The 25,023-nt window shown below is 47.0% G+C and overlaps 1 protein-coding gene across 1 annotated transcript; it reads left to right on the forward strand.

Moving 5' to 3' along the window:
• The first annotated feature begins 1,015 nt into the window (after positions 1 to 1,015).
• Positions 1,016 to 3,202, forward strand: CHST14 (carbohydrate sulfotransferase 14). The gene has a single exon (XM_027553538.1). The coding sequence runs from the start codon at positions 1,262 to 1,264 to the stop codon at positions 2,390 to 2,392; it is 1,131 nt and encodes a 376-aa protein (XP_027409339.1). The 5' UTR covers positions 1,016 to 1,261; the 3' UTR covers positions 2,393 to 3,202.
• The last annotated feature ends 21,821 nt before the right edge of the window (positions 3,203 to 25,023 follow it).

Genomic DNA, 25,023 nt, shown 5'->3' on the forward strand with positions numbered 1-25,023 from the left:
GATTGTGATTGGGAATTTAGGTTTTAGAATCAGACCAATCCATGTAGAGTCTCAGCTTCCCTGAGCCTCTCTTGTTTCTTGAGCTGCTCAGTGGGAATGCGCAGCGTGGCTGTGACAACTAGAGATAATGAATACAAAACACTGATGACACCTGCCTCAACAACTGTGGACACTACTCTGTTTCAGAGCCTCGCTGGCTGCCCACTTTTAACAGTGAAGTGTGGATACAGTTCAGATCAATAAAAACTGTCCCCTGACATCCAAGTCTTTCCCTGTCTGCCTCTATCTACATGGCTAGCCTGGTGGGGTTGAGCACACAGTTTGGCTCCAGGCAAGGAAGTTGCTACTCAATGGCCCCAGCTTCTCATCCTTCAAATGTGTGCTGATCACACCAGTAGTCATGAGGTACCAACTTGTCACCGGCCCCTCACCAGAGAGTGTCCCAGCTCTTCAGGCCTGGAGGAGGGAAGACAGGAGATTCCATTTCAAGACATCCATTGGGTAAATGGATAAACACTGTAACCACCAGCTGCTGTTTTAAATCCTAAGGGTCACCATAGAGCTGATCCATTGTCTCTGCCTGACAGTCTAGTTGCTTTTTATTGGAGTAGCCCGACACAGCACATAGGGGAGCACACTGGGACCTCCAGAAATTTGGGAGAAGGGTGCAGCGGCGCCTTGCCTCCAGACCTGTTGGAGTAAGGGCTCTGCCGGGTCAGAGAGTGCGGCGGCCGGGCATTGCGTGCAGGTTCTGTCCGTCCAGCTTCCTGAGCACGCGGTGCCTGGGAGAGGGAACCGCGGCCTCGGTCTTTTCTGCCTTTGGGGCCTCGGCAGCTTTTGTGCCCGAAGGCCGGAGGACCAGAGCGACTCTGGCTCAGGCGCCCTTTGCAGGGTAGGGGTCGGCACACGCCCTCCCAGCCCGCTCACTGCAGGGGGCCCGCCCCTCTCCCCGCCCCTGGCCTGGGCCCGCCCCTGCGCCTGTGTCACCGCGGGGCCGGGGGAGGAGAGCGGCCGGGCGGGACATCCGGCCCAGGTCCCTCGCCGCGCTCGCGCGCTGCCCGCTGCCCGCCGCCCGCTTCGGCGCCGCATCCCGGGAGTGGGCCACCCCGCGCGCGCCGGGGGCCTCCAGCCAGCGCTGCTCTCCCGGATCCCTTCCGGGCTCCGCGGGTCCAAGCCCTCGGGCCCGCCCCCAGCCCGAGCCCGCCTCCCGTACAGCCCTCGGATCAGCCTGGCCCACGCAGGCCCCCGCCCCGAGAGCACAATGTTCCCCCGCCCGCTGACCCCGCTGGCGGCCCCAGATGGCGCCGAGCCCCTGGGCCGGGCGCTGAGGCGGGCGCCCCTGGGCAGGGCCCGGCCTGGGCTGGGCGGGCCGCCCCTCCTGCTGCCGTCCATGCTGATGTTCGCGGTGATCGTGGCTTCCAGCGGGCTGCTGCTCATGATCGAGCGGGGCATCCTGGCCGAGATGAAGCCCCTTCCCCTGCACCCTCCCAATCGCGAGGACGCGGTCTGGCGCGGGACAGTCCCCAGGCCTGGGAGGCTGTCCCTGGATGCGGGGGACTCGGACCTGCAGGTGAGGCAGGACGTCCGGAACCGGACCTTGCGGGCAGTGTGCGGACAACCGGGCATGCCCCGGGACCCCTGGGACTTGCCGGTGGGGCAGCGGCGCACCCTGCTGCGCCACATCCTCGTGAGTGACCGCTACCGCTTCCTCTACTGCTATGTGCCCAAGGTGGCCTGCTCCAACTGGAAGCGGGTTCTGAAGGTGCTGGCGGGAGTCCTGGACAACGTGGACGTCCGCCTCAAGATGGACCACCGCAGCGACCTGGTGTTCCTGGCCGACCTGCGGCCTGACGAGATTCGCTACCGCCTCCAGCACTACTTCAAGTTCCTGTTTGTGCGGGACCCCTTGGAGCGTCTTCTCTCTGCTTACCGCAACAAGTTTGGTGAGATCCGAGAGTACCAGCAGCGCTACGGAGTTGAGATCGTGAAGCGGTACAGGGCTGGAGCGGGGCCCAGCCCTGCGGGGGACGATGTCACCTTCCCTGAGTTTCTGAGATACCTGGCGGATGAGGACCCCGAGCGCATGAACGAGCATTGGATGCCCGTGTACCACCTGTGCCAGCCTTGTGCGGTGCGCTATGACTTTGTGGGCTCCTATGAGCGGCTGGAGGCGGATGCCAACCAGGTGCTGGAGTGGGTGCGGGCACCGCCCCATGTCCGATTCCCAGCTCGCCAGGCCTGGTACAGGCCAGCCAGCCCCGAAAGCCTGCACTACCACCTGTGCAGTGCCCCACGGGCCCTGCTGCAGGACGTCCTGCCCAAGTATATCCTGGACTTCTCCCTCTTCGTCTACCCACTGCCTAATGTCACCAGGGAGGCCTGTCACCAGTGACCATGGGTGTGCGCCAGCAGTTTTGGGGGACTGGTTTTGACAATGCCAGCTTCTGTGTTGCCATACAGTGAAACCCTGGCTCCAGCGTGTCTCTTTGTCTAAATGCCTAGCTGGAAAGGACTGCCCTTGGAAATTCCTTGTCCAGGGCGGGTACCCACAGTGGCTCAGATGACAAGGTGGGACAGGTGGCCTGGTGCTCTCCATAGGGGCGTTTCTTGGGAGCCAATGTGATCCTTCTTGCCCTGGCAGGGCAAGATACCAGTTTTTCTAGTGAAGCAATACATCTCTTCTCAAGACCGGCTCCACGGCCCTGCCTGCAGGGATTTTACTGTCCACTTGATCAACCTTAATTTAACCTGTAGCCAAACCCAGAGGGGGTGCCAACCAGGAGCATGACCGGAACTGGGGGCCATGTGGCTGTGATCTCCTGTTCATCCACTTCATGTGCCTTAGGGCTGGAGTCAGTTGTGCCTTATAAATGACTTCTGTATCGTTCTGCTTCAGACTTAGAATTTCCTATGCTTGCCAGATTCTTTACATTTTTTCCAAGGAAAGGAAAACTGAAAGGGCCCCTGCCTGGTAGCTCTAGTACCTGGCCCTACAGCATCCAAAGACCCCTGTGCCCAGCCTCTTCTTGGGACTCTGGGCACTTCTCCCATCCCCCAGGGTTGTGACTGTGGCTGGTGTATGTGGCTGCCACTTTTCTGATGCATTTATTTAAAAATTGTACTTTTTTTATAGAACCTTTGAGAAGGCTTTGTTTTCCTAATTGCTGAATTTTTTAATAAAGCCATTTTGTATACAAGGTCAGTATCTCTGATTCTCCCTCTGAGCTCCTGTGTGTCCACCAAGTCCCCCTGATGTCCCTCTCCCCAGAACAGGGGAGAGAGCTTGCAGGTAGAGAAAGTTGTCACTTGCTAGGGCTAGTGCAGTGGGCCATCATCATACCACGGAGCCTTTGAGAGCTTCCCGTAAGCCATACCAATCACTGACTCAGCTTCTGGGGCACCACCATTAAGAAAGGCCCTAGGCCTAGAGCACATCTACACGATTATTCCCTGAAGGTAAGTAAAGATATTTCTCCTCTTAGGCAGGAATACTTCTTGACTGAGGAGGCCCTCAGTTGAAAAGGGGGATCATTGCATGAGCTGGGGGAGGTTATTCCTGGCATTGAGAATTATAAGGAAGGCAAGGAGGTTGAGTGGAGGGGCCAGCTTTTGCTGACTTAGATTCAGAGGAAGTTGTGAGCAATGTGGGAGGAGTAGGATCAGGGTAGTAGAGGACAGGCCTCAGTGTGACTCATTCAGCTTCTTCTCTCCAGAGACCCCCAGACCCACCAGGGGATGAAGAACAGGAGGCAGGGCCTGCCAAGCCCCTGGGAGAGAGTCACGGCCAGAGCTGGCTCTAGTCCTAGTTCATACGTCCCCCATGGGAACCGCTGTAGTTCAGGGACCTGGGGCTGTGCTGAGAGGTGATGCCTGAGGGAGGGAGGGAGGGAGGCAGGAAGGGCCTCCTTGCAGATGTCACTTTTACCTGGCATTGCTATTGGCCTGACTTTGGAGAAGTAAACTAACCACATTTGGGGGAAGGGGCTTCTTTGGGCACTCATGTTTCTTTGCCGTGACTCAGCAGGAGGCCTTAACTGATCCCCTGTGTGGGATCCTCAGTTCCTGGAGGTTCCACCTCAGATAGCTCCTACCATGCTTGCCATATCTGCCCAGTTACTTATCAGTCTCTCACGCAATTCACAGAATGTGAATTGTGTGAAGGTGAGACTGAATCTGTCCTGTTCATGTGACATTCCCAGGACCTAGCCCAAGGGACCGGCAGGAGGTAGATGGCCTGGCAGAACCAAGGTGGACATCTTGATGCAGGATGGAGAGTACTGTGCTTGGAGTCACCTAGACTGATTGAGTCCCACCTCTGCTCCTCGCCAGCTCCCCAAACATCTCTCTGACCCTCCATGTGCTCCTCTGTATCATGGGAATAATAATGCTTATCTTACATGTAGATCACTGTGAGGAGTAACGAAGAAAAAATGAGTCAAAGGGCCCAACCCAGCACCTGGTTTGATAGATGCTCTCTGAAATGCTAATTGAACACCTGATCCCTTGGAGGCCAATGGGGACAGGGAGAACCCAGGACACTGTGTCCACTCAGCGCTGGGGATCAGAGCTGCCTCTCGGCAGGGCCCTTTGGCCCTTCACTTCCTCTGCCAACTGGTCAGATCTTCTCTGGGCTTCTGGCCCTTCAGGACCTCCCACTCCTACCCCCACCCTCATCTCCACTCTGTCCCCAGTCTCTTGCTCCTTGGCTGGGAACTGCAGCCCCAGATCCACGCCAGCTCCTCAGTCTTCCTCCCAAGGCCCTGCAGCATCGAGCCCAGCTGCTGTGTTTGCCTCATCTCCTTTCAACCCCACAACAGCCGGGTGCTACAGGTTTTAGCCTGTTCTACAGATGCAGAACCTGGCACAGAGAGAGTTAAGTATCCTAAGTGAAGTCCCTCCCAGGGACCTCCCAAATTGTAGGGGCATGGGTGTGCAGAGTGACAGAGGGAGAGATGGTAGAAGGTGAGGGTGTAGAGAGAAGAGGGGATGGAAAGGTTAAGGAAGATGAAGGAGGGTGGGGGGGTGGATGTGGGTGGGTTTAGGGGCATTCACACGTTCTACCTCCGCAGTTCTTTCAGTCCTTCATTTGCAGAGAACCCAGTTCAGCCCAGTTCAGCTGACATTTGCCAGTCCCTGCCCTGGAGGAGATGCCGTCCTTGATGTGGTTAGCTTATTGGCTACTCTCTACTAAACAGAAAAGGGTGCCAGGCCACAGAGCATCCTGACAGCCAGAACCAGACACCTTGTGGTGTGGGAGGAGGGTTTGAGGTAAAAGAGGGCCTGCTTAGATGAACTGCCGCCTTCTGTCCTTTTTCTCCCTAGAATCAGCCCCTGAGGAACTTCACTGGGGATCTACCTTTCCTTTCAGAAAAATGGACTTCTTCAAAGAAGCTGCCACGGAGGTAGCAGAGAGTTGTGTGGGTGCGGCTAGTCCTAGTGGGGCTTGCCTTATACTGGGTACCCAGGCCAGAGCTGGAGGTGTGTGGTGAGCTGTGGGTCGTCAGGGATGGGCCGAGGGTATTCTCGGGACCAGACACCTGGCCTGTGTCTACTCAGGATTCCCCCTTTCACTGGGTCCACCCTCATCCCCACATGGAACCAAGCCCTACGCCACTGCCTGGTGACTCTGAAGACAAAGCCCCCTTTAAAACTCACTGCATCCCTACCACTGAGTCCTCTTGGGCACAGGAGCATGTTGCTGGCAGCTTAACTTCTCTCAGCTGAGGGTTATGAACAAAGGAAAGAAGAGGGACCCAAAGGGGCCTGGCCTTCTGGGTCTGGGTCCTGGCTTCACCTCCAGGATCCAGTTCTGATCCATCTTTCATCCGTCTGAAGCTACTGCCCAGAAACCATGTCACCTTAAATTCTAAGGTCCTTTCCCCTCCGCTTCCCATCTCTGTCCACCCACCACACGGATGCTCTGCAGGAAACACCAAAGTCCAAGTGGAACCACTGACCCTCCCCCTGGGTGAATACAGAGCCCTCCCCTTTCCCAGGGGCCAAAAGGAGAGCCCTCCCCCTCCCAGGGTGAACCCAGTGCTTTTATTTATTTATTGAACCAGTCCCTGCCTGGCCTCAAACAAGAGAAAAGACATTCTTTCTCTTCCTAAAGGGAAATAAGAATTCACAAGGGCCACTCTGATCTGAGAGTACCTGTGCCAGCCGCGCAGTGGAGTGCTTTAACTCATCATCCTCTCCCTTCTTACAACAACCCAACAAGGTAAGTAAAAGTATTCCCATTTTATAGATGAAGAAAGTAGGACTAAACGACTTACCCAAAGAGGTGGTGGGGCTGAGCTGAAAACCCAGCTCCATCGAGTGTTTGGTCCTCCATAGGTGAACATGTGTCACAAGTTACCCAGCTCATTGCGTTTGCTGCAAAGCATCATGTTCATTTTCTCTAATTTTTGAGCCCTTTTTCTCCAAATCTCCTTCCAACACTCCCCCAGCAATTCTGTTTGCAGGCCTCTCCAGCTATTATAAAACTGTCCAGAATTGCCCACCCTGAGAATCTACTTTCCAGTAGATCCAGACTGAATATAGTAGATTTTCAGTTTGGGTCTTCTGAGAAGCAGATACCAAGAATTAGATGTGCAAGAGATTAATAGGAGAAAACAGCTGTGAAGGGGGAAGGGGGCAGGAACAGGAGCAGAAATAGGCAGGCAGTGTCTCCTGACCCTTGAGAAAGGAGAGCAGGAAGGAAAAATTGGGTGGGAAGAGTCTTAGATTACAGTGCCCCTATAAGAAAGTCTCAGCAAGGCTAGTGGGGAGTCCCAGGCCAAGACTGCTTTTTGGAAGAGTCCTCCACTGAGCAGAAATGGGGGGACACGAACCTCATAGCAGACTGAGGTGCAGCAGCTGGGACCTATCAGCCAATTCTCTCCTCACAGCAGGTTCTCTTGAAAGGAGATGTGAGCCAGGCACTTTCACGGCTGCCACACAGACCTAGTTACTCCAATCTGTGGGCACTGGTCTCCATAGGTTCTGTTGACATAAAGACCTTTTTCACAAATAGAAAACAGCTGTTAGCCTAGCAAGAGCCTCTAGGTGTCGGGCATCTGTAAGTAAACTATTCCCCATGGTCATTCCTTGGCTTTATAGCAGGACTACTGCCCCTGCTCTTCGTCTGGGTGTTGGAAGACGTGTGCTATCACTGTTCCCAAGTGCCCGTACTGTAATTTTCATGATGTTTTCTCTGAAATTTACCCAACTCACTGCAGGTTTTGGTTATCTTTGTTCTGCATCATTGTCATTGATTGGGTGGATATTGATGATTATCTTTGCTTAGCTTCCATGTCTCATAGGCTCACCCTTTCAGCTGAGAGCAGAATCACCCAGAGATTGAGTCTGGGTGATGGAGCCCCAGATCCCCAGGGCATACAGTCTAGATTTTCTCCCAATAGGCTCATCCATATGGACTTAAGCCGCAGGACAGCCTGAGAGGGAAGCAAAATTCCCCTAAAGAGAGCTACTCTGTAGACTCCTCGACTGAGCTCTTTGTATTGCCTGGGCCCGGACCCCTCTGTAGAGGAGTCCCCATGGAAACAAAGAGAATCCTAGTGTTAGTCCTGATGGTGCCCTTGTGGGGAGATCAGGAGGACCAAGTTTGGGCCTGGTCTTCTGCTCCTCAACCCTCCAGCAGGAAAACTTTGCCGGTCTCAGCCTTTGGGTGGGGCTTGGGAGACAGAAACACTTGAGGAGCCTAGGAAGGAGGTGCCTGTTATGTTACTTTTTCCACTGGCCCTGCAGTGCCTGCCCCAGCTCTGCTGGGCCACCACTTCAGGGACAATTTGCAGATGGAGGGAGCCATCCATCTCACAGCAGCCTAGGAGGCAGGAAGTCATGAAGCCTCTACTGGACCATTTCTCTGTCCTTAGCCCTGGAGAGCTGAGTTGCATCTGAAACCCCCACCAGAGCCCTAGCAGAGTCCCAAGAGTCCAAGCACTGTGGTCAGAGGGACCATCAGGGCAGAAGAGTCTTTGGGAGCCAAGTTTCAGGCTGGCCCCGAGCACACTGCTGCCGAGGGCTGTGGGCTGCCTGGAGGAACGCACTAGAGGCAGGCCCAAGAACGTTGGTTTGGCTAGTTGAGGGGAATGGGGCAAAGCTTTCTGGATGAGGATTTAAGCCATACTGGGGGTCAACTGATCCCTGGAAACGCAGACATGCCTCCATCACACACACATACACACCCCACGTCCCCCCTCCTACCCCCTGCTTAGTGAGAACCCATAACGAACCTCTTCCCCAGAAACTGCTGGGAAAGCAGCAGTGGTAGGCTGGTTCTCTGAAGGTGGGGGTAACTCCTGCTGCCTGAGTGCAAGTGATTGCAAGGGTCCAGTGATAAAAAGAGAGCTCTTCTGATAGATGAAAGCGAAGGCTGGCCTAACTAAAGCAAGAAAGCCAGGAGGTAAGCCAGGAGGTAAAACCCAGCCCCTGTGCAACTTTTGGGGAGGAGTCTTTGCTTTCTGTCCAATGGGACTGCCCTCAGCCCAAGCACACAGATAACAGAATGAATGAATGGAGTACAGGGGGAACGATGGGCGCAGAGGAAGGATAGAACCAAGAAGACTCGGAGTCAAAGCTCAGATACCTGGCCCTCCCTGAAGGCCAGTCAGAAAACTGGTCAGTTTTCTCCTGACTAGTTAGCCCCTTCCTCCTCTGAAGTCCCATGGTCCCTAGTACATACTTCTAGGAGAGCTTTCTACCCATGTTGTTACTTGTCTGCCCCTGCCCTATAGCCTGGGAGTTTCTCAAAGGCAAGAGTCAGACTGTTTCTCTTTGTATTTGTAGCACATAGTAGGTGCTCAATAAAGGCTGAATAAGTGGAAGGTCAGCAGAATAGATGGAGGAATACATGAATAAATGGATGAATGGATAGATGGATGGATGGATAGGTGTGTGTGTGCAATTCTGAATGGGAGGATGAATGGCTAAATGGATAAGTAATTGGATGGAGGGCGGGATGAATGGATGGATGGGTACGTGGATGGATGGATGGATAAACAGCAGCAAGGAGAATAGAGGAAGAGGAACTTCTGTAGGAAGAGAAATCAGGAATCACAGTGAACATCTACCTGGTGGCTAGCATATTGCTTTTAAAAGGAGAGAACTAGAAGGAAGGAGAGATATTCCACTAAGGAAGCAATGGCAGAGGTTTATGAGATGGAGCAAGCAGCCCAGGATTCGGCCGTAGGCTTGCTGTGATGCAGGACAGAAAGTAGTGCTACCAGGATTGGCAGGAAAATAGATGAGAGACAGATGTCATGAAAAGTAAAACTGAGAGAAGCCTGGGAGTTGAAGTGTGACCATGTGAATTCCCCAAAGGGAGGAACTTTCAACAGTCGAATGGCTTCCCTAAAGCAGAGGTGAAAGGGGGCCCTATTCGTTTGTTCCTAATCCAGCCAAGCTTCCAGAAGAGGTGGGTAGGAGTCTCCAGGGGTTAATAGGGAGGGAGTACCTTGGAGTACCCCTGGAGGAGGAAATGGCAACCCACTTCAGTGTTCTTGCCTAGGGAATTGCATGGACAGAGGAGACTGACAAGCTACAGTCCATGGGGTTGCAAAGAGTCAGATATGACAGAGCATGCATGAGCACAGTTAGGGTATTAAGGACACAGAGTGACCCGATTCCTGAATTCCAGTCCGCACTCTGCCACACGCCTCTGATGATCTGGAGCAAGCCCTTCTCTAAGGTTCACTTTCCTCACTTGTCATCTTCTCTACTTTGTGGGGTTATGGGGACTTGCAGACCACACAAGGAAAGGAGTTTGATGCGGCATAAAACTCTGTACCAACAGAAGGCTGGAGAGTGGTCATCCATGGGATGAGAGCTCAGGAGTCAAGCAGTCCTGGCTTCAGATGCTTGGTCTCTTGCTCAGACACTCACTAGCTAGGTCAATCAAACCAGCCTCTGAACTGTTTCCCCCACAAGTGAAATGAGCAAAATGAGACCTGTCCCGGAGGGTTGTTGTGAGGTTTCAAAATAAGTCACAGAACATGCCTGGCATTCAATAAATGAAAGCTATCATTACATTGTCATTATTCAGTCGTTCAGTCGTGTCCGACTCTTTGCGACCCATGAACTGCAGCACATCAGGCTTCCCTGTCCTTCACCATCTCCTGGAGTTTTCTCAATGTCCACTGAGTCAGTGATGACATCCAACCATCTCATCCTCTGTCACCCCCTTCTCCTGCCCTCAATCTTTCCCAGCATCAGGGTCTTTTCCAACAAGTAGGCTCTTTGCATCAGGTGGCCAAAGCGTTGGAGCTTCAGCTTCAGCATCAGTCCTTTCAATGAATATTCAGGGTTATATAGAAGGGATTAATCAGGGCTGCTGTGTGCAATTACATGGCTGGTGCCTGGACACAGGCTGGATCTCCCAGAGGAAGAGCACCTGTTTTTCACACTCACAAAAGTATCATCCGCTCCACATCTAGGGGGCCGCAGCCGTCAAGCCTGGGATTAAGAGTGTTGTTTCCAGGTCTAATCTCTTATCCTGCCTAGAGGAGAAGTCTCAAGGCCAGGCTGTGAACAGGACCAATGGCCTGGGTTGGGCTGGCTGGGACGTCCTCCTCCCAGAGGTGAGAGAAGGAGCTCTTGCCTGTGTCATGGACACTGTCCTCACCCTCGGGGGCCGGCACAGCAGGAGCCCCAGCACTCCAAGTCCGGCCACCATCCAGCGTGAGAGCCTGTCATTCCATTTTCTATGGTCATTCTTTTGGTTTATGAAATCATCCCTTTGTAGATGCAAAGGTCAATCATAGTTTATTAATTACTTCCTTGTGCCAGGCCCTGTGTGAAGAGATTTCTGTACACCTCTTCTTCTTTTATTTTGAAAATGTACAAACCTACATAAAAGTTGTAAAATTAATACAGTTAACACCCATAGACCTGGATTCATCGGTTCACATTTTGCCACATTTATTTTATCTCTCTGTGTATGTTTTCCTGAACCATTTTAGGATGGATTTCAGACATCATAGTGCTTCACTCTCAAAGTATTTCAGCGAGTATCCTGAGGAAAAGGACATTCTGCTAGGTAACCCCATACTACGATCAAACCTGGGTCATTTTATATTTATACAGCAGTATTAAGTCCATATTCAAATTTTCCCATTAGACTGGATAACGTGTTTTGACTTTTTATTTCTTAAATCAAGGCTCACACCCTGTACTTAGTCATGTCATGACTTCTTAGTATGCTTTCATCTAAAACAGTCTCCCACTCCCCCACCCCACCCCCGGCCTTTTTTGGTCTTTCATGCTGTTGACATTTTGAAGCATTCAAATCAGTTGTTTGCAGAATGTCCCTTAACTTAGATTTTTGGATAGGCTCCTCCTGGTTAGATTCAGGTTGGCAGGTCTGATACTCCTGGTGACTCTCTGATGGAATTTACCTCTTTATGTTACAGAAATGGAGGCTGAGGGGTCAGAGAGGGCTGTCACACACTTACTGAGAGGCTGACCCGGGGTTGATGCAGAGAGCTCGTTTCTCAGCCTATGCTTGTTCTCCACACTGTTGGAAGCAGCTGGGAAGTCTTATCACTTGGATTCTTACAATGGATGTGTTTAGTAGTCACTTTTAGCCCCTTGACCATGAATAGAGAGCAGATTTTGATAGGATTTCAAAATAGTGTGGGAAGGAGAAGGACACCCCAAAGGGATAAGGGGAGGGGTGCCTTCAACATACTACGGTGAAGCCTAGCCTTCATTGTCAGCCTTGCTGGAACCCCAAATTCCCCTTTAAGTTCTTTTAGAAATTTCACTTTTTCTGCCCCTTTCTAGACCTCCAGGGAAGGGATGGGTCATATCATACACACACACCACGTGCCAGACTACCAAGGGTGTAACAGATTTCTGGGTACCATCATCAGTGAATTCTATCCTGTTGCCTAGCAATCCTAGGGCAATTCAGCCCTTCCTAGCCAGAGGGTGGGTAGAGAGGACAGTCAGGTGACTGGGGGTCTCTCGCTCTGGAGGTCTTCTGGGCCCCACTTCTTCATGACCTGTTGCCTAACAACCAGGGGGTCCCTGTACTCTATGTAATTACCCCCTCCCCCATAGGAAACGAGCAGAATCTCTTTAGGGCCTTTCTTCCTGACTTGGGATCCATACAAGTGCACTGTAAAATGCAGGGCTCCTCCCAGGGAGGAGTTTCTGAAGGCTAAGGGGAGGATACATACCTCACCCTGCAGTGAATCTTTGAAGAGAAAAATGTAAAGGAGAAGATGGAAGTAAGAGCCTTCTCATGCCAGGACAGTTCAGCTCTTCATGGTATGTTGCCACAGAGACTCAGAGATCTGCTGGCCAGAAGCGCTGGGTTTGGGTCCGGGCCAGGGCAGCTCCTTAATCATCCAAGCTTGCCTTTAATCTTGAATACATGTATATAATTTTAACCATTTTATTTGGGTAAGATTTAGACCACGCGTCCTTGTCTAGGGTCCTTGGGACCCCTTAGAGGTCTGAGGACAGTTTTCAAGAGGTTGCTAATCTTGGGAAAAGTTGTATCTTTATTTTCTCTAACCTCCTCTGAAATATGAGATATTATAAATTCATAGTTTTATGAAATATTAGTAAAATTGGTGACTTTGACATTTAGAGACATCACAGATATTTTTAATATCACTTTACCATCGTTGAAGATATCACAAACTATCAATTATACTCATTACTACTTAGAAATTATGTTATCAGACCTGCCACTAGATCCTGTGAATAATATATTCATAAAGAAGCATGTATTAATACCACATTTTCATTTCTTAATATACTGATAGCTAAATTTCAATATAATTGGTTTCCTTTGCAATCCTATGATTTGTTTACGCAACATGCAATTCTGAAGCTTCACCAGACCACCAAAGGGAGCTGTGGTACAGAAAAGGTACCTCAGGTTTGGGCTTTGGAAATTTTTGTCAGACTATGACCTACAGACATATTCTGGGGAGTCTTATAATTTTGAATGTTCTTTGGTGGTGACCTAAGCAAATTATCGTATAATATTCCTGATGGTTTGAAGCACTACCTTATAATCCGGTGCTTCTGTGTCATCTCCGCTTCCAAGTTTGCATTTACAACAGAGGTGGTGCAAGCAACTCTACCAGAGCTCTTCCCTGATGATAGTACCAAAAAATGGTGTGGAAATTGATAGAAGGAAGCAAGCTGAACTCAGAGAACCTGCATCTTTGCAGTTGGCACCATAGTCGGGTGGACAGAATTCAGTGCAGCAACAGCACCATTTATCACATAAAATGAATGATTTTAATTTGAATGATTTTTAGCTGTGATTTTCTTTGAACCTGTAATTTTGTGTTTTTTTTTACAGTAATATAATAAGTATTTCCATAAATCTACTTTGTTTTATACTTACTTGAGTAACAAGTGGATACCAGAGAACTGGGCAATTTTTTTTCTCTTTTAATGGGGTGTATGTTCCTCAATGGCCCCCCACTCCAGTACTCTTGCCTGGAAAATCCCATGGACAGAGGAGCCTGGTAGGCTGCAGTCCATGGGGTCGCTAGAGACACGACTGAGGGACTTCACTTTCACTTTTCACTTTCATGCATTGGAGAAGGAAATGGCAACCCACTCCAGTGTTCTTGCCTGGAGACTCCCAGGGACGGGGAAGCCTGGTGGGCTGCTGTCTATGGGGTCGCACAGAGTCGGACACGACTGAAGTGACTTAGCAGCATGTTCCTCAAGAGTGCAAAATGCTGGACCCTGGCACTTACTGGTAACTCTTCACATTTCCCTCTCTAACTCAACCCTTTTTCTTTTGAAGAATAACTGAGTTAGGGTCTCAAGCATTAGAGTGACTCGATTTCAAAGGCTTCCCAGATACAGGATTAAACAGCAAATTGCCTAGTAATTTCTGGAAACGTCAAATGTGTGATTCCTTGATTCGTCCAAAATGACTACATTGTGTGGACTGAAGTGTATAGGTACATTTATTCCGGGGAATGCTTTGGACTGTTATGACTTTCCCAGGATATGGCTTCCTTGTGATGTGAGCAGTAATCACTGTGGCGGGAGGTCAGGGGGGTGGGGGGATGGGGAGAGCACAGGAGGTGCCTTACTGTCATGAAGTCAAGGAGACAGGCCAGGCTGAGCATATGGTATATGTGAAATAGCCCTTCTTTCCTCATCTACTTTGCAAGGCATTTAAGTTATGTTTTCTATAGATCCATAGTTTAAAATTTTTATATATATATATAATATATATAATACATATTTTGGACTTCCATTATATTATATATAATATATATAATACATAATTGGACTTCCCAGGTGGCTCAGTGGTAAAGAATCCACCTGCCAAGCAGGAGACACTGGTTCAATACCCGGGTCAGAAAGATCCCCTGGAGAAGGAAATGACAACTCACTCAAGTATTCTTGCCTGGAGGATCACATCACAGAGGAGCCTGGTGGGCTACAGTCCTTGGAGTTGCAAGAGTTGGACACAACTTAGCAATTAAACAACAATATATATAATTATATATATGTGTGTGTGCTACAGAAAAAAGTATATATATAAAGTATAAATATATAAAAGTATATATATATTTTTTCTGTAGTAGGACCTAAAAACTTGAAAACCTAAAAAAGTATGAGTTCAACTTTAAAGTCTGTCTCAAAGGAATCAAAAATGGTGATTAACTTTGACCCTCTTGAGGATTAAATATCAAGCAATTTACCAGGATTGGCTTTTTGAAATAGTGCGTAGCCCTTGTTGGATTCTGAGTCTCATTCATTCTGGCAGTGTCATTCCCAGAACTAAAGGCTCCCTCTCTGAGAGTCTGAGTTGCTCACGTTGCCCTTCCACTGCTGGGGGCGCTTTTCCAGTTGTCCTGGTGACCTTCCTCTGTCTCCAGGCTGCACACCAGCCTGTAGAGTAGACCTTGGCCCCAGCTCTGCCCCTCCTCAGGGCAGCTTCCTCTGGCACCGCCTCCTGGCACCCACCCCACCAGTGTTACTCTGGGCTGTCGTGTCCTTACTTGCAAATACAGCTCCCTGTATTTGCCCTGAACTGCCCTGCCTGACTCCTTGAGGTCAGGATGGTTTCTCTTCCATCATTCTAGCTTTTGAAGTACCCGGAAAAGTCAGTTTTATATTTCTTTTCTAGAAGGAACTTGGAAAAGAAGTCTCCCAGGCTCTGACTGGAAGGTACTGCTTGAGGAACATTACTCAAAGCAGAATCTGAGGAGGTTACTGGACAAGGCATTTTTTTTGGCGTGTGGTAAAAAACATGTAACATAAACTTGCCCTCTTAATTTTTAGGTGTACAATATGATAGTGTCAACTAAACGCACATTGTTGCACAGTGATCTCTACAGCTGTTTCATCCTGCATGACTGAAATCTGCTCATTAAACTACTCGTTTCCCTTCCCCCCAGCCCCTGATAACCACCTTTCTACTTTCTGTTTCTATGAATTTGACTATGTTAGATACCTCATATAAGTAGAATCATGTAGCATTTGTGTTTTGTGGTTGGCTTATTTACATAACATAATATCCTCGAGGTTCTTCTGTGTTTTGGCAAATGACAGGACTTCCTTCTTTTTTAAATGGAATAGAATTCCATTGTATCTATATCCATTCATCTGTTGATGCGTGCAAATTTGCACTGGACATGGGTGTGCAAATAGCTCTTCAAGATGATTTTAAATTATTTTGGATATATACCTAGAAGTGGGATTGCTGAATCAGGTGGTAGTTCTGTTTTTATTATTTTGAGGAAACTCCATACTGTTTCCTAGTGCAGCTACACCATTTTGCAATCCTGTCAACAGTGTGCAAATGTTCTAATATCTCCAGATCCTTGCCAACACTTGCTATTTTCTGTTTGTTTGCTTGCCTTTTCTTTTTGATAGTGGCCATCCTAAAGGGTGTGAGGTGATATTGTGATTTTTATTTGCTTTCTCTGATGATTAGTGATGTTAAGCACCTCTTTATGTTTTCTTGGTCATTTTTACATCTTCTTTGGACAAATATCCATTAAAGTCCTTTCCTCATTTTAAAACTGGGTCTTTTGTGGGTGTTTTTGTTGTTACTGAGTTGTTTGAATTATTTATATATTCTAGATATTAATGCCTAATCAGATATATGCTTTGTAAATATTTTCTTGCATTTTGTATGTTGCCTTTTACTCTCCTGATTGCATCCTTTGCTGCACAGAGGTTTTTAAGTTTGGTGTAGTCCCGTTTGTCTATTTTTGCTTTCACTTTTGTTGCCTGTACTTTTGATACCATATTCAAAAAATCATTGCCCATTCCAATATCATGAAGGTTTCCTCTATGTTTTCTTCTAAGTTGTTTTATAGTTTCAGGTCTTACAGTTAGATCTTTAATCCATTTTGAGTTAATTTCTGTAGACGGTGTAAGAAAAGGGTCCGTGTTCAGATGCTGGGTGGGGGCAGCTTCACAGTGCATTGACACATGTTGCTTAGCAGCTTGTACTCTTAAACATAATAGGACTACAAAATTTTGTACAATAATTGTTAAGGCAATCATTGTTAATGAGACTGCTATGGACTGAATATTTATGCCCCCTCAAAATTCATATGTAGAAACCCTAATCCCCAGTGTAATAGTATTTGGAAGTGGGGCCTTTGGGAGGTAGTTAGGTTTAGATGAGTTCATTAGGATGATGTGACTAGTGTCCTTCCAAGAAGAGGGGGAGACTGGAGTTTTCTCTCTCTCTTCATGTGAGCGCACAGTGAGAAGGTGGCCATCTGCAAGCAAGGAAAAGAGCCCTCAGCAGATACCAAATCTGCCAGGACGTGGACTTCCTGGCCTCCAGAACTGTGAGCAATGAAAGTTTGTTGTTAAGCCTCCAGTCTGTGGCTCTCTGTTACAGTAGCCTGAACTAAGAGACTCCAACACAAACCAAGTAACAGGCTCTTATGCTTTATTTTTCATGGTCTCCTCCTGGAAACCACCAGCCAAGTTGCACAGCTGAAGGTAGTATTGCCCTGGACCAGCAGGGCAAACTTCTAATTTTGTGTTGGCTCTCACCTCTGCCCATGTCCTTGACTAGACTCCTCTGACTGTCCCCATTCCCCCAACCTCCTGAACCTCTACTTTTCTCAGGAGTCTAGAGGTTTGATCATTCATACTGTGCTCCGTCAGCATCACCGTCAGGAAAGCTTCCATTTATGCCCTAGTCACCAGCAGGCACCTGTGCTGGCATTTCCCCAGAGAAGACAAGTTGCACTCAGGTTGAAACAGGCCACATAAAAGTTTTTGATGGTCAAATATGTTGGGGAAATCCAGAGTTTCTCAGAATTTACAAGATTTTTAAAGAACTACAAAAATTTAAGATTCCTGCACATTTAAAACATTCCTGATATGTTAATATGTCCCTTCCAGATTTGAGTGGAAGGTGGAGATGGAATATGCACTGTTCTTCCAAACTTATTTGACAATAGAATCCCTTTTTTCACAGGTCTGGGGTTCCTCTGAATCTATTTTGGAAAAGACAAGACTCTAAGAGGCTCAAACCGGCTCTTAAATCAGCTTTGCACTTTTGACTCTCTCTTATAGATTCCTTGGTGGCTCAGACAGTAGTCTGCCTGCTATGTGTAAGTCCCAAGTTTGATCCCTGGCTTGGGAAGATCCCCTGGAGAAGGAAATGGCAACCCACTCCAGTATTCTTGCCTGGAAAATCCCATGGACGGAGGAGCCTGGGGGGCTACAGTCCATAGGCTCACAAAGAGTCAGATATAACTGAGCGACTTCACTTTCGCTTTCATAGATAAGCACATGTACAAAATGTTTCCATCTACTTCTAATTTCCAAAAGTAGTAGAAAGTAGTAGATACAATTCAGGTAGAAAGATGGGTCCATGTGTGTTTATTTTATTACTCTTTGAAATGTAGATATATTTTATGTATGCCGTTTTATATATATATATAGTCCAAAATTATTTTTCTCTTTTAATTCTAAGTATCATAGCTTTCATAACCCACATACCACTATTTGTGGACTCTAGAAATGGAGAAATGAGCTTCCTGAAGTTTTACATTACAGTAACCAAATCTAAAAATTGGTCATGTGGAACTCCCTGGTGGTCCAGCAGTTAGGACTTGTTTCACTGCCAAGGGCCTGGGTTCAATCCTTGGTAGGGAAACTAAGGTCCCACAAGCTGCACAGCATGGCTAAAAAAAATTTGGTGATGAAGAGGTTTATTGTTTTCTCACTTATCTACTATTTTAAATCTGTTTTTTTCAAAGTATACATAAAGAGACTGTGAGGCTTGGAGCACATGTAATTATCACTTAGTTAAACTGTGTACCACAGGATAGAAAGTGTCACCTTCTATCCTTATAAGCCCATGTTTTCTCCAGGATATCTAGCATAGTGGTTAAGAGCAAAGTGTTGGAAATCAAGGAGATCTTTATTCAAATCCCCACTTCATTACTTACCTCTATGACATTGGATAAATTGCTTTACTTCTCAAAGCCTCAGTTTCTGGATATATGGATTGTGGTTTGTTTGGAGATGGGATAATACATGTAATGCTCTTTAAATTGCAGCCTTTCATATAATACCAGCACCATTACTAGGTCTGGCCTTGTAAATGAGCCAGCAGAATGAATGACTTCTTGTTGATGTTAGGGGGAGCAAAAAGTATTCCTGACCTCTGCTTCTATGATGGGTAATTTTGTATATCAACTTACATGGGCCACAGATATTTGGTCAGACATGAGATTAACAGTTAAATCAGTAGACTGATTAAAGCAGATTGTGGTCCCTAATGTGGGTGGGCCACATCCAGTCAGTTGAAGGTCTGAATGAAAAAATGGCTGACCCTCCTGGGAGTAAGCTGGGACATGGTTTTTTTTTTCCCACCTTCAAACTCAAACAGAAACACTGATTTTTCTTGAGAATTGAGCCTGCTGGCTTTGGACTCTAACTAATACCATCAGCTCTCCTAGGTCTCCAGCTTGCTAACTGCAGATCTTAGGACTTTTCAGCTTTCATAATTGCTTGAATTAATTCCTTGTAATAAATATACATACACACACATAAACATGCACACACATGCACAACAGCCTATTGGTTTTGTTTCTTTGGAGAACCCTAATAATATAATTTTGAAGGATATTCTTAAAACGTCACAACTGAGGACTTCCCTGGTGGGCCAGTGGTTTGAGACTTCATCTTCCAAAGCAGGGGGTGAAGGTTTGATCCCTGGTTGGGGAGCTAGGATCCCACATGCCTCATGGCCAGAAAGCCAGAACATAGAACAGCAGTAATACTGTAACAAATTCAATAAAGACTTTTTTTAAAAGTCACACTTAAGGAAATTGGTTATGGGAATTTCCTGGTGGCCCAGTGGTTAGGACTCCACACTTTTATTGCCAAGGTTGTGGGTTTGATCCCTGGTCAGGGAACCAATGTCCCACAAGCTGCATGGTGCAGCAAAATTTTTTTTTTGAATTCACAATTAAGATAATCAAAATGACTAGAAAAATATCAACATAAGGACTGGTGTGAACATTAAATATAGGGTTACTCATAGGACTAAGATTGTGTGTGCATGCTAAGTTGCTTCAGTCGTGTCTGACTAGGACAGAGCAAGAGGTAAAACAGAAAATATAGGGCACCAAAGGCCATATTCTTGTATAATGTAGCTATGTTGTTGTTGTTTGGTTGGTAAGTTGTGTCAGACTCTGCGACCCCATGGACTGTAGGTCCCCCAGGCTCCTCTGTGCATGGGATTTCCCAGGCAAGAATACTAGAGTGGGTGCCCATTTCCTTCTCAGGGGGATCTTCCTGACCCAGGGATCAAACCTACGTCTCCTGCATTGGCAGGTGGATTCTCTACCACTGAGCCACCAGGGTAGCTATAGACAACTATAACAATGGGACAATGCAGAGAACATACGTAAAAACCAATTTTAATTGTTCTCAGTAATTACATTGATAGTGGTAGTATTAATGTTACTTTGAGACTATTGTGTGTGTGAAGTGGGATAAAGTAGATTATTAATTATGTGATATTCTAATTTTATCCTGCCCTGTGTCCTTGAGAACCAGGCTTCTTGGAGCAGAAGAATAAGATACAGATGTGATACGGAAAAGGTTAAGTGAAAACCCAGTAGTCCTACATTCTTTTCACAAGCTACGGCCACCTTCCCTTGTGCCCACAGCCTTTATGTTCTCATACCCCTCATGACATGGACTCCACGTGACTGAGATTCCCTCTTGCCTGGGAACAGCCCTTCCTTTTCCAGCCCCAGTCTCCACCCCCAATACCCATGTTTGTAACACAGGAAAATGCTTACTGCCTAGAAGTGTTTGGACACCTTTTACCAAGCATGTGGATGATGAAGTGGAGAAAGTAAATCTGATGAAAGAAAAGCAAGAAGCTTCCCATGGAGAAGGGCTGCCCTGATCTCTGATAGCTTTCTTGCCCCTGGTTCCACCACCTTCTCGAGGCCTGGCTGCATTTGCATCTTTGAGCTCTGGGTATCCTTATACTAAATTTCCCTTTTCTGCTTAAGCTTGCTTGAGAACTTATTCTCATCTTTCAGTTTGGGAAGGGTCTAGCTAATTCTTGAGGGTTTCCCTGATAGCTAAGTCCTTAAAGAATCTACCTGCAATGCAGGAGACCCCAGTTTGATTCCTGGAAGGAAAGATCCCCTGAAAAAGAGATAGGCTACCCACTCCAGTATTTTTGGTCTTTTTGGTCTTCCCTTGTTGCTCAACTGGTAAAGAATCTGCCTGCAGTGTGGGAGACCTGGGTTCGATCTCTGGGTTGGGAAGATCCCCTGGAGAAGGGAAAGGCTATCCACTCCAGTATTCTGGCCTGGAGAATTCCATGGACTGTTTAGTCCATGGGGTTGCAAAGAGTCAGACATGACTGAGAGATTTTCACTTTCACTAGCTAATTCTTACTGAAGTATACATGACTAATAAAACTTCCTAAGATGAAAAACACAAAAAGCAGGGGAGTTCTCTGGCTGCCTAGTGGTTAGGATTCTTGGCTTTCACTGCTTGGCCCAGATTCAATCCCTGGTCAGGGAACTGAGACCCTGCAAGCTGCAGCCAAAACAAAAACAAACAAACAAATAAACAGAAAATATTTTAGTCCTGAGTCTGAATGGGAAGTATTAGTAGGAATTCATGAGATAGTTTATATTTATCTATTGATCTATCACTTGATCTATCCATCCTAGCTCTATCAGCTGAAGAGGCCTAGGAACAATGACCCATCCAGGAGCAATAAATATCTATAGTACCCAGACTGTAGTCTTGAAATACCATTTTCTACTAAAAATAAAAACAACAAAAACAACACACCAAAAAAATAGAGTTTGTTGGAGAAACGGTTGGTTCCAGTTCTGGAATAGGAGATATAAAAGACCAGCCTGGACATCATGTTTTATCAGATAGCAAGGGAATGATTAAAGACTTGTCATGAAAGTCAACTTAGAAAGACTCCCACAGCCAAAGATGGGACAATTGTAACTTCAGAAAAGATCATTGTAACCAACTGAAACAATCAGCTATGTCCAAATTTGAGTTCATACTGGTATTTTAAAAGTCATCTTCAGAAAATGATATTTCTTACCTTTAAAAACTAGTAAATTTAAAAGAATCAAGCATTTATTTTGACTTTCTATTGAATTTTACCACTTGGCTACCAAACAGTAAGGGCCTTGCTGGAGAAGGAAATGGCAACCCACTCCAGTATTCTTGTCTGGAAAATCCCATAGGCAGAGGAGCCAGATCGGCTACAGTCCACGGGGTTGCAAAAGTCGGACACAACTTAGCAACTAAACAACAACCAAGTAGTGGACGAAAGGAAGCATTTTTAAGATAAAGTACCCTAATTAATAATAAAAAAGTAAGTGATAGAATATCACCATTTTGCAATCCCCAATGAATTAAAGAATCTAGGCACTCAGCAACAGCAGCCACTAACACCACAAAACCTTAGACAACCAGCTGCCGATTTGCAGGAAATACAGAAGACAGAGGAACGTCTTAACCTGTGGCTTAGGGAACTAGAAGGATATAGGAAGCAAAACCCTAAACCACCAACAGAAGTGGCTGACATTTATTAGGTGCTACTACATGCCAGATATTGGCCTGACTTTCTATGTATGATTTCACTGCATCTTCATAACAACCCTAGGAAGCAGGTACAATTGTCATGTCTAATTTACAGATAAGGAAAGTAAGGCACAGAGAGGTTTAGTAATTTTCTCAGGGTCACTCAGCTAGCAGACAGGTGAACTGGAATTTAAACTCTGGCCATCTGGCTCCAGGACCTACTCCCTTAAACACTAGGTTATATTGTCTCTCACACACAAAAAAAAGTGTTGTTTTTTTTTAAAAAGAAATAAAAGTTTTAAGCTAATCATCATGGTAAGTTCGTGTATACCCAGACACATACAAACTCTTAAGATCCAAATGTTATTTAAGAATATATGTGCAAATGCTGCTGCTGCTGCTGCTAAGTCACTTCAGTCGTGTCCGACTCTGTGCGACCCCATAGATGGCAGCCCACCAGGCTCCCTGTCCCCGGGATTCTCCAGGCAAGAACACTGGAGTGGGTTGCCATTTCCCTCTCCAATGCATAAAAGTGAAAAGTGAAAGTGAAGTTGCTCAGTCGTGTCCGACTCTTAGTGACCCCATGGACTGCAGCCCACCAGGCTCCTCCGTCCATGGGATTTTCCAGGCAAGAGTACTGGAGTGGGGTGCCATTGCCTTCCATATTATTAAACTAGAGATAGACGAATTCAGCAGGGTCCTTCCCCTAAATCTGGTTTGGTCCCCACCAACTATCACTTTGAGTTTCTCAGAAAGTGAAGGTGATGGACAGGATTGATTCTTCTAAGCATATCCGAAAACGGTGTCTTGCAACCAATTTTAAGGTCCTGTGCCGATGTGGCAGTTGTCAAGATGGATGAAAAGACATTGGAGGCATCCTTGTGAATGAAGTGCCTGAGGCTTGCAGAGAAGGCAGCCAAAGGGTGGTATCTTTTTGAAATGCCTGCTCTCTGACAAGCCCATCATCCTGCTCCCAAGAGTACAGAAAACCCACTCCCATCTCTCACACTTTCTTTCTCTCTGTGTCTGCCTCCCCGTCAGACCCAAAGTGAAGTTCACTTAGTCGTGTCTGACTTTTTGCGACCCCATGGACTATACATGGAATTCTCCAGGCCAGAATACTGGGGTGGGTAGCCTTTCCCTTCTCCAGGGGATCTTCCCAGCCCAGGGATCGAACCCAGGTCTCCCACATTGCAGACTGATTCTTTACCAGTCATACCCAGTTCTGAACCAAAGCCAGAATGTGGCTCCTGTCAGCCTTCCTTCACACCTCAGTCCTTGAAGCAGCCCTTGCCCTCCTGCCTGGTCTTTCTCCCACACTCCTTCCTTCAGGATCAACCGGTTTTCTGAAAGCATCATTTCCACCTGAGGGTGAATTTAAATCTCTGAATTATCTCCTGCAGAACCATAAGCATTTACATTTTATCTCTAGCTCCTGTTAGAGGGATTCCTGACTTACACAGTGGGGGAGTTTTATGGTTGTAATTCATCATCGTTCCCACCCACCTTCCTGAGGGTCCTTTCCAGGCACTCTAAAATCACCCCAGGCAAGAGGTTGTCTTCTCTTCCTGGTTATAAGGAGACCCCAGGGTCCTCTGACACCGCCCACACTGTCCTCAACCCACCTGCCTCGTTCTCCTCCTCCGAGGACTTGGAGACATCAGTATTTATTAAAGTGAATTGTGGTGTGAAAGAGATATTTTGGCAGTGTTGGCATCTTTCTTAAACCCAACGAGGAGCTCAGGCTTGAGAGACAAGCACCAGATGTCTGAACATAGATAACTGTCACTGTCAGATAACTGTTTCTGAAAACCCTTCCCTTTAATTTATGCATGCTCTATGAATAAATACGTTTCAAGTGTGCCCGAAGCCGTTTTTAAGTGAGTACCAGCGTTCTCACTGTATGGTATGTCTGCCGTCAATATGATGTGCTGTCAAGATACTTGCCTTAATGAACACCGATTTTAAGGTTTCAAACATTCTCTATTTTCCTGACATGTATTTCAACTTTCCAGGATCTGCTTCTTTCCAGGTAAAAAGGATAAAATATAAAAACAAGTATCTGCCTCTAAATCAGAGCCTTTGGTATCAGAATTTAGAGTTAGGAGTTTTGAGGCATATGTACACAGATCAAAAAAAAAAAAAAAAATGCTGATTTAGAACCAAGTGAGTGTTGTCAGTGTCTTCAAATGAGTCAAAATGTCTGAAGTATTGGGATCCAAAATGACTGAAATAATCCTCTGCCTTTGACTTTAGGCATCAAAGCTGTGGGTACTAGTAAATGTTTCAGTTTCCAAAAATCTGGTCCCACACTCTTGCTTGCCCTTGTAGTTCACATTCGTCAGAGTTGAATAAATGGCACATGCCTGCGTTTCCATAGCAGACCCCCACCACCTTGGTTTTGCTGCTGCTGCTGCTGCTAAGTCGCTTCAGTCGTGTCTGACTCTGTGCGACCCCATAGACGGCAGCCCACCAGGCTCCCCCATCCCTGGGATTCTCCAGGCAAGAACACTGGAGTGGGGTGCCATTGCCTTCTCCGACCTTGGCTTTAAGATGGCTTTAATGCTGTTTGAAGTGTCATAGGCAGTGGTGGTGAGACCTGGGTGCTGATGCATGCTGTGAGTCAGGAATTCTGATGCACACATCCATCACTATGATTAGTCTCTTTTCCTGTCACTTCCTGTTCCTGGTAGATCAATGGGCTAAAAACACCTCCCCTCATCAGTAATTGTTTACAAAACCATCTGCATGTACAGATCATGCTGTTGAGGTTTACAAGTGCATACCCCAAATGAAAACATTTGTCTTGATGCCACGTTATATGTAGCAATCCCACCAGAATCCATGCTCCGCAGATTCATTAAGGAGGGCACTGGTGCTGTTAGTATGTGGATTTCCCATTGACCAATGGGGGCTCTCTTTCCACTGAAATATGATACTCTCTTCAGTGAGTCCTGATGC

Source organism: Bos indicus x Bos taurus, chromosome 10 (genome assembly GCF_003369695.1).
Source record: "Bos indicus x Bos taurus breed Angus x Brahman F1 hybrid chromosome 10, Bos_hybrid_MaternalHap_v2.0, whole genome shotgun sequence".
NCBI lineage: Eukaryota > Metazoa > Chordata > Mammalia > Artiodactyla > Bovidae > Bos > Bos indicus x Bos taurus.

Bases quoted from the DNA above. Each gene is read 5' to 3' on its own strand.
- CHST14 (XM_027553538.1), top strand. From the start codon at position 1,262: ATGTTCCCCCGCCCGCTGACCCCGCTGGCGGCCCCAGATGGCGCCGAG.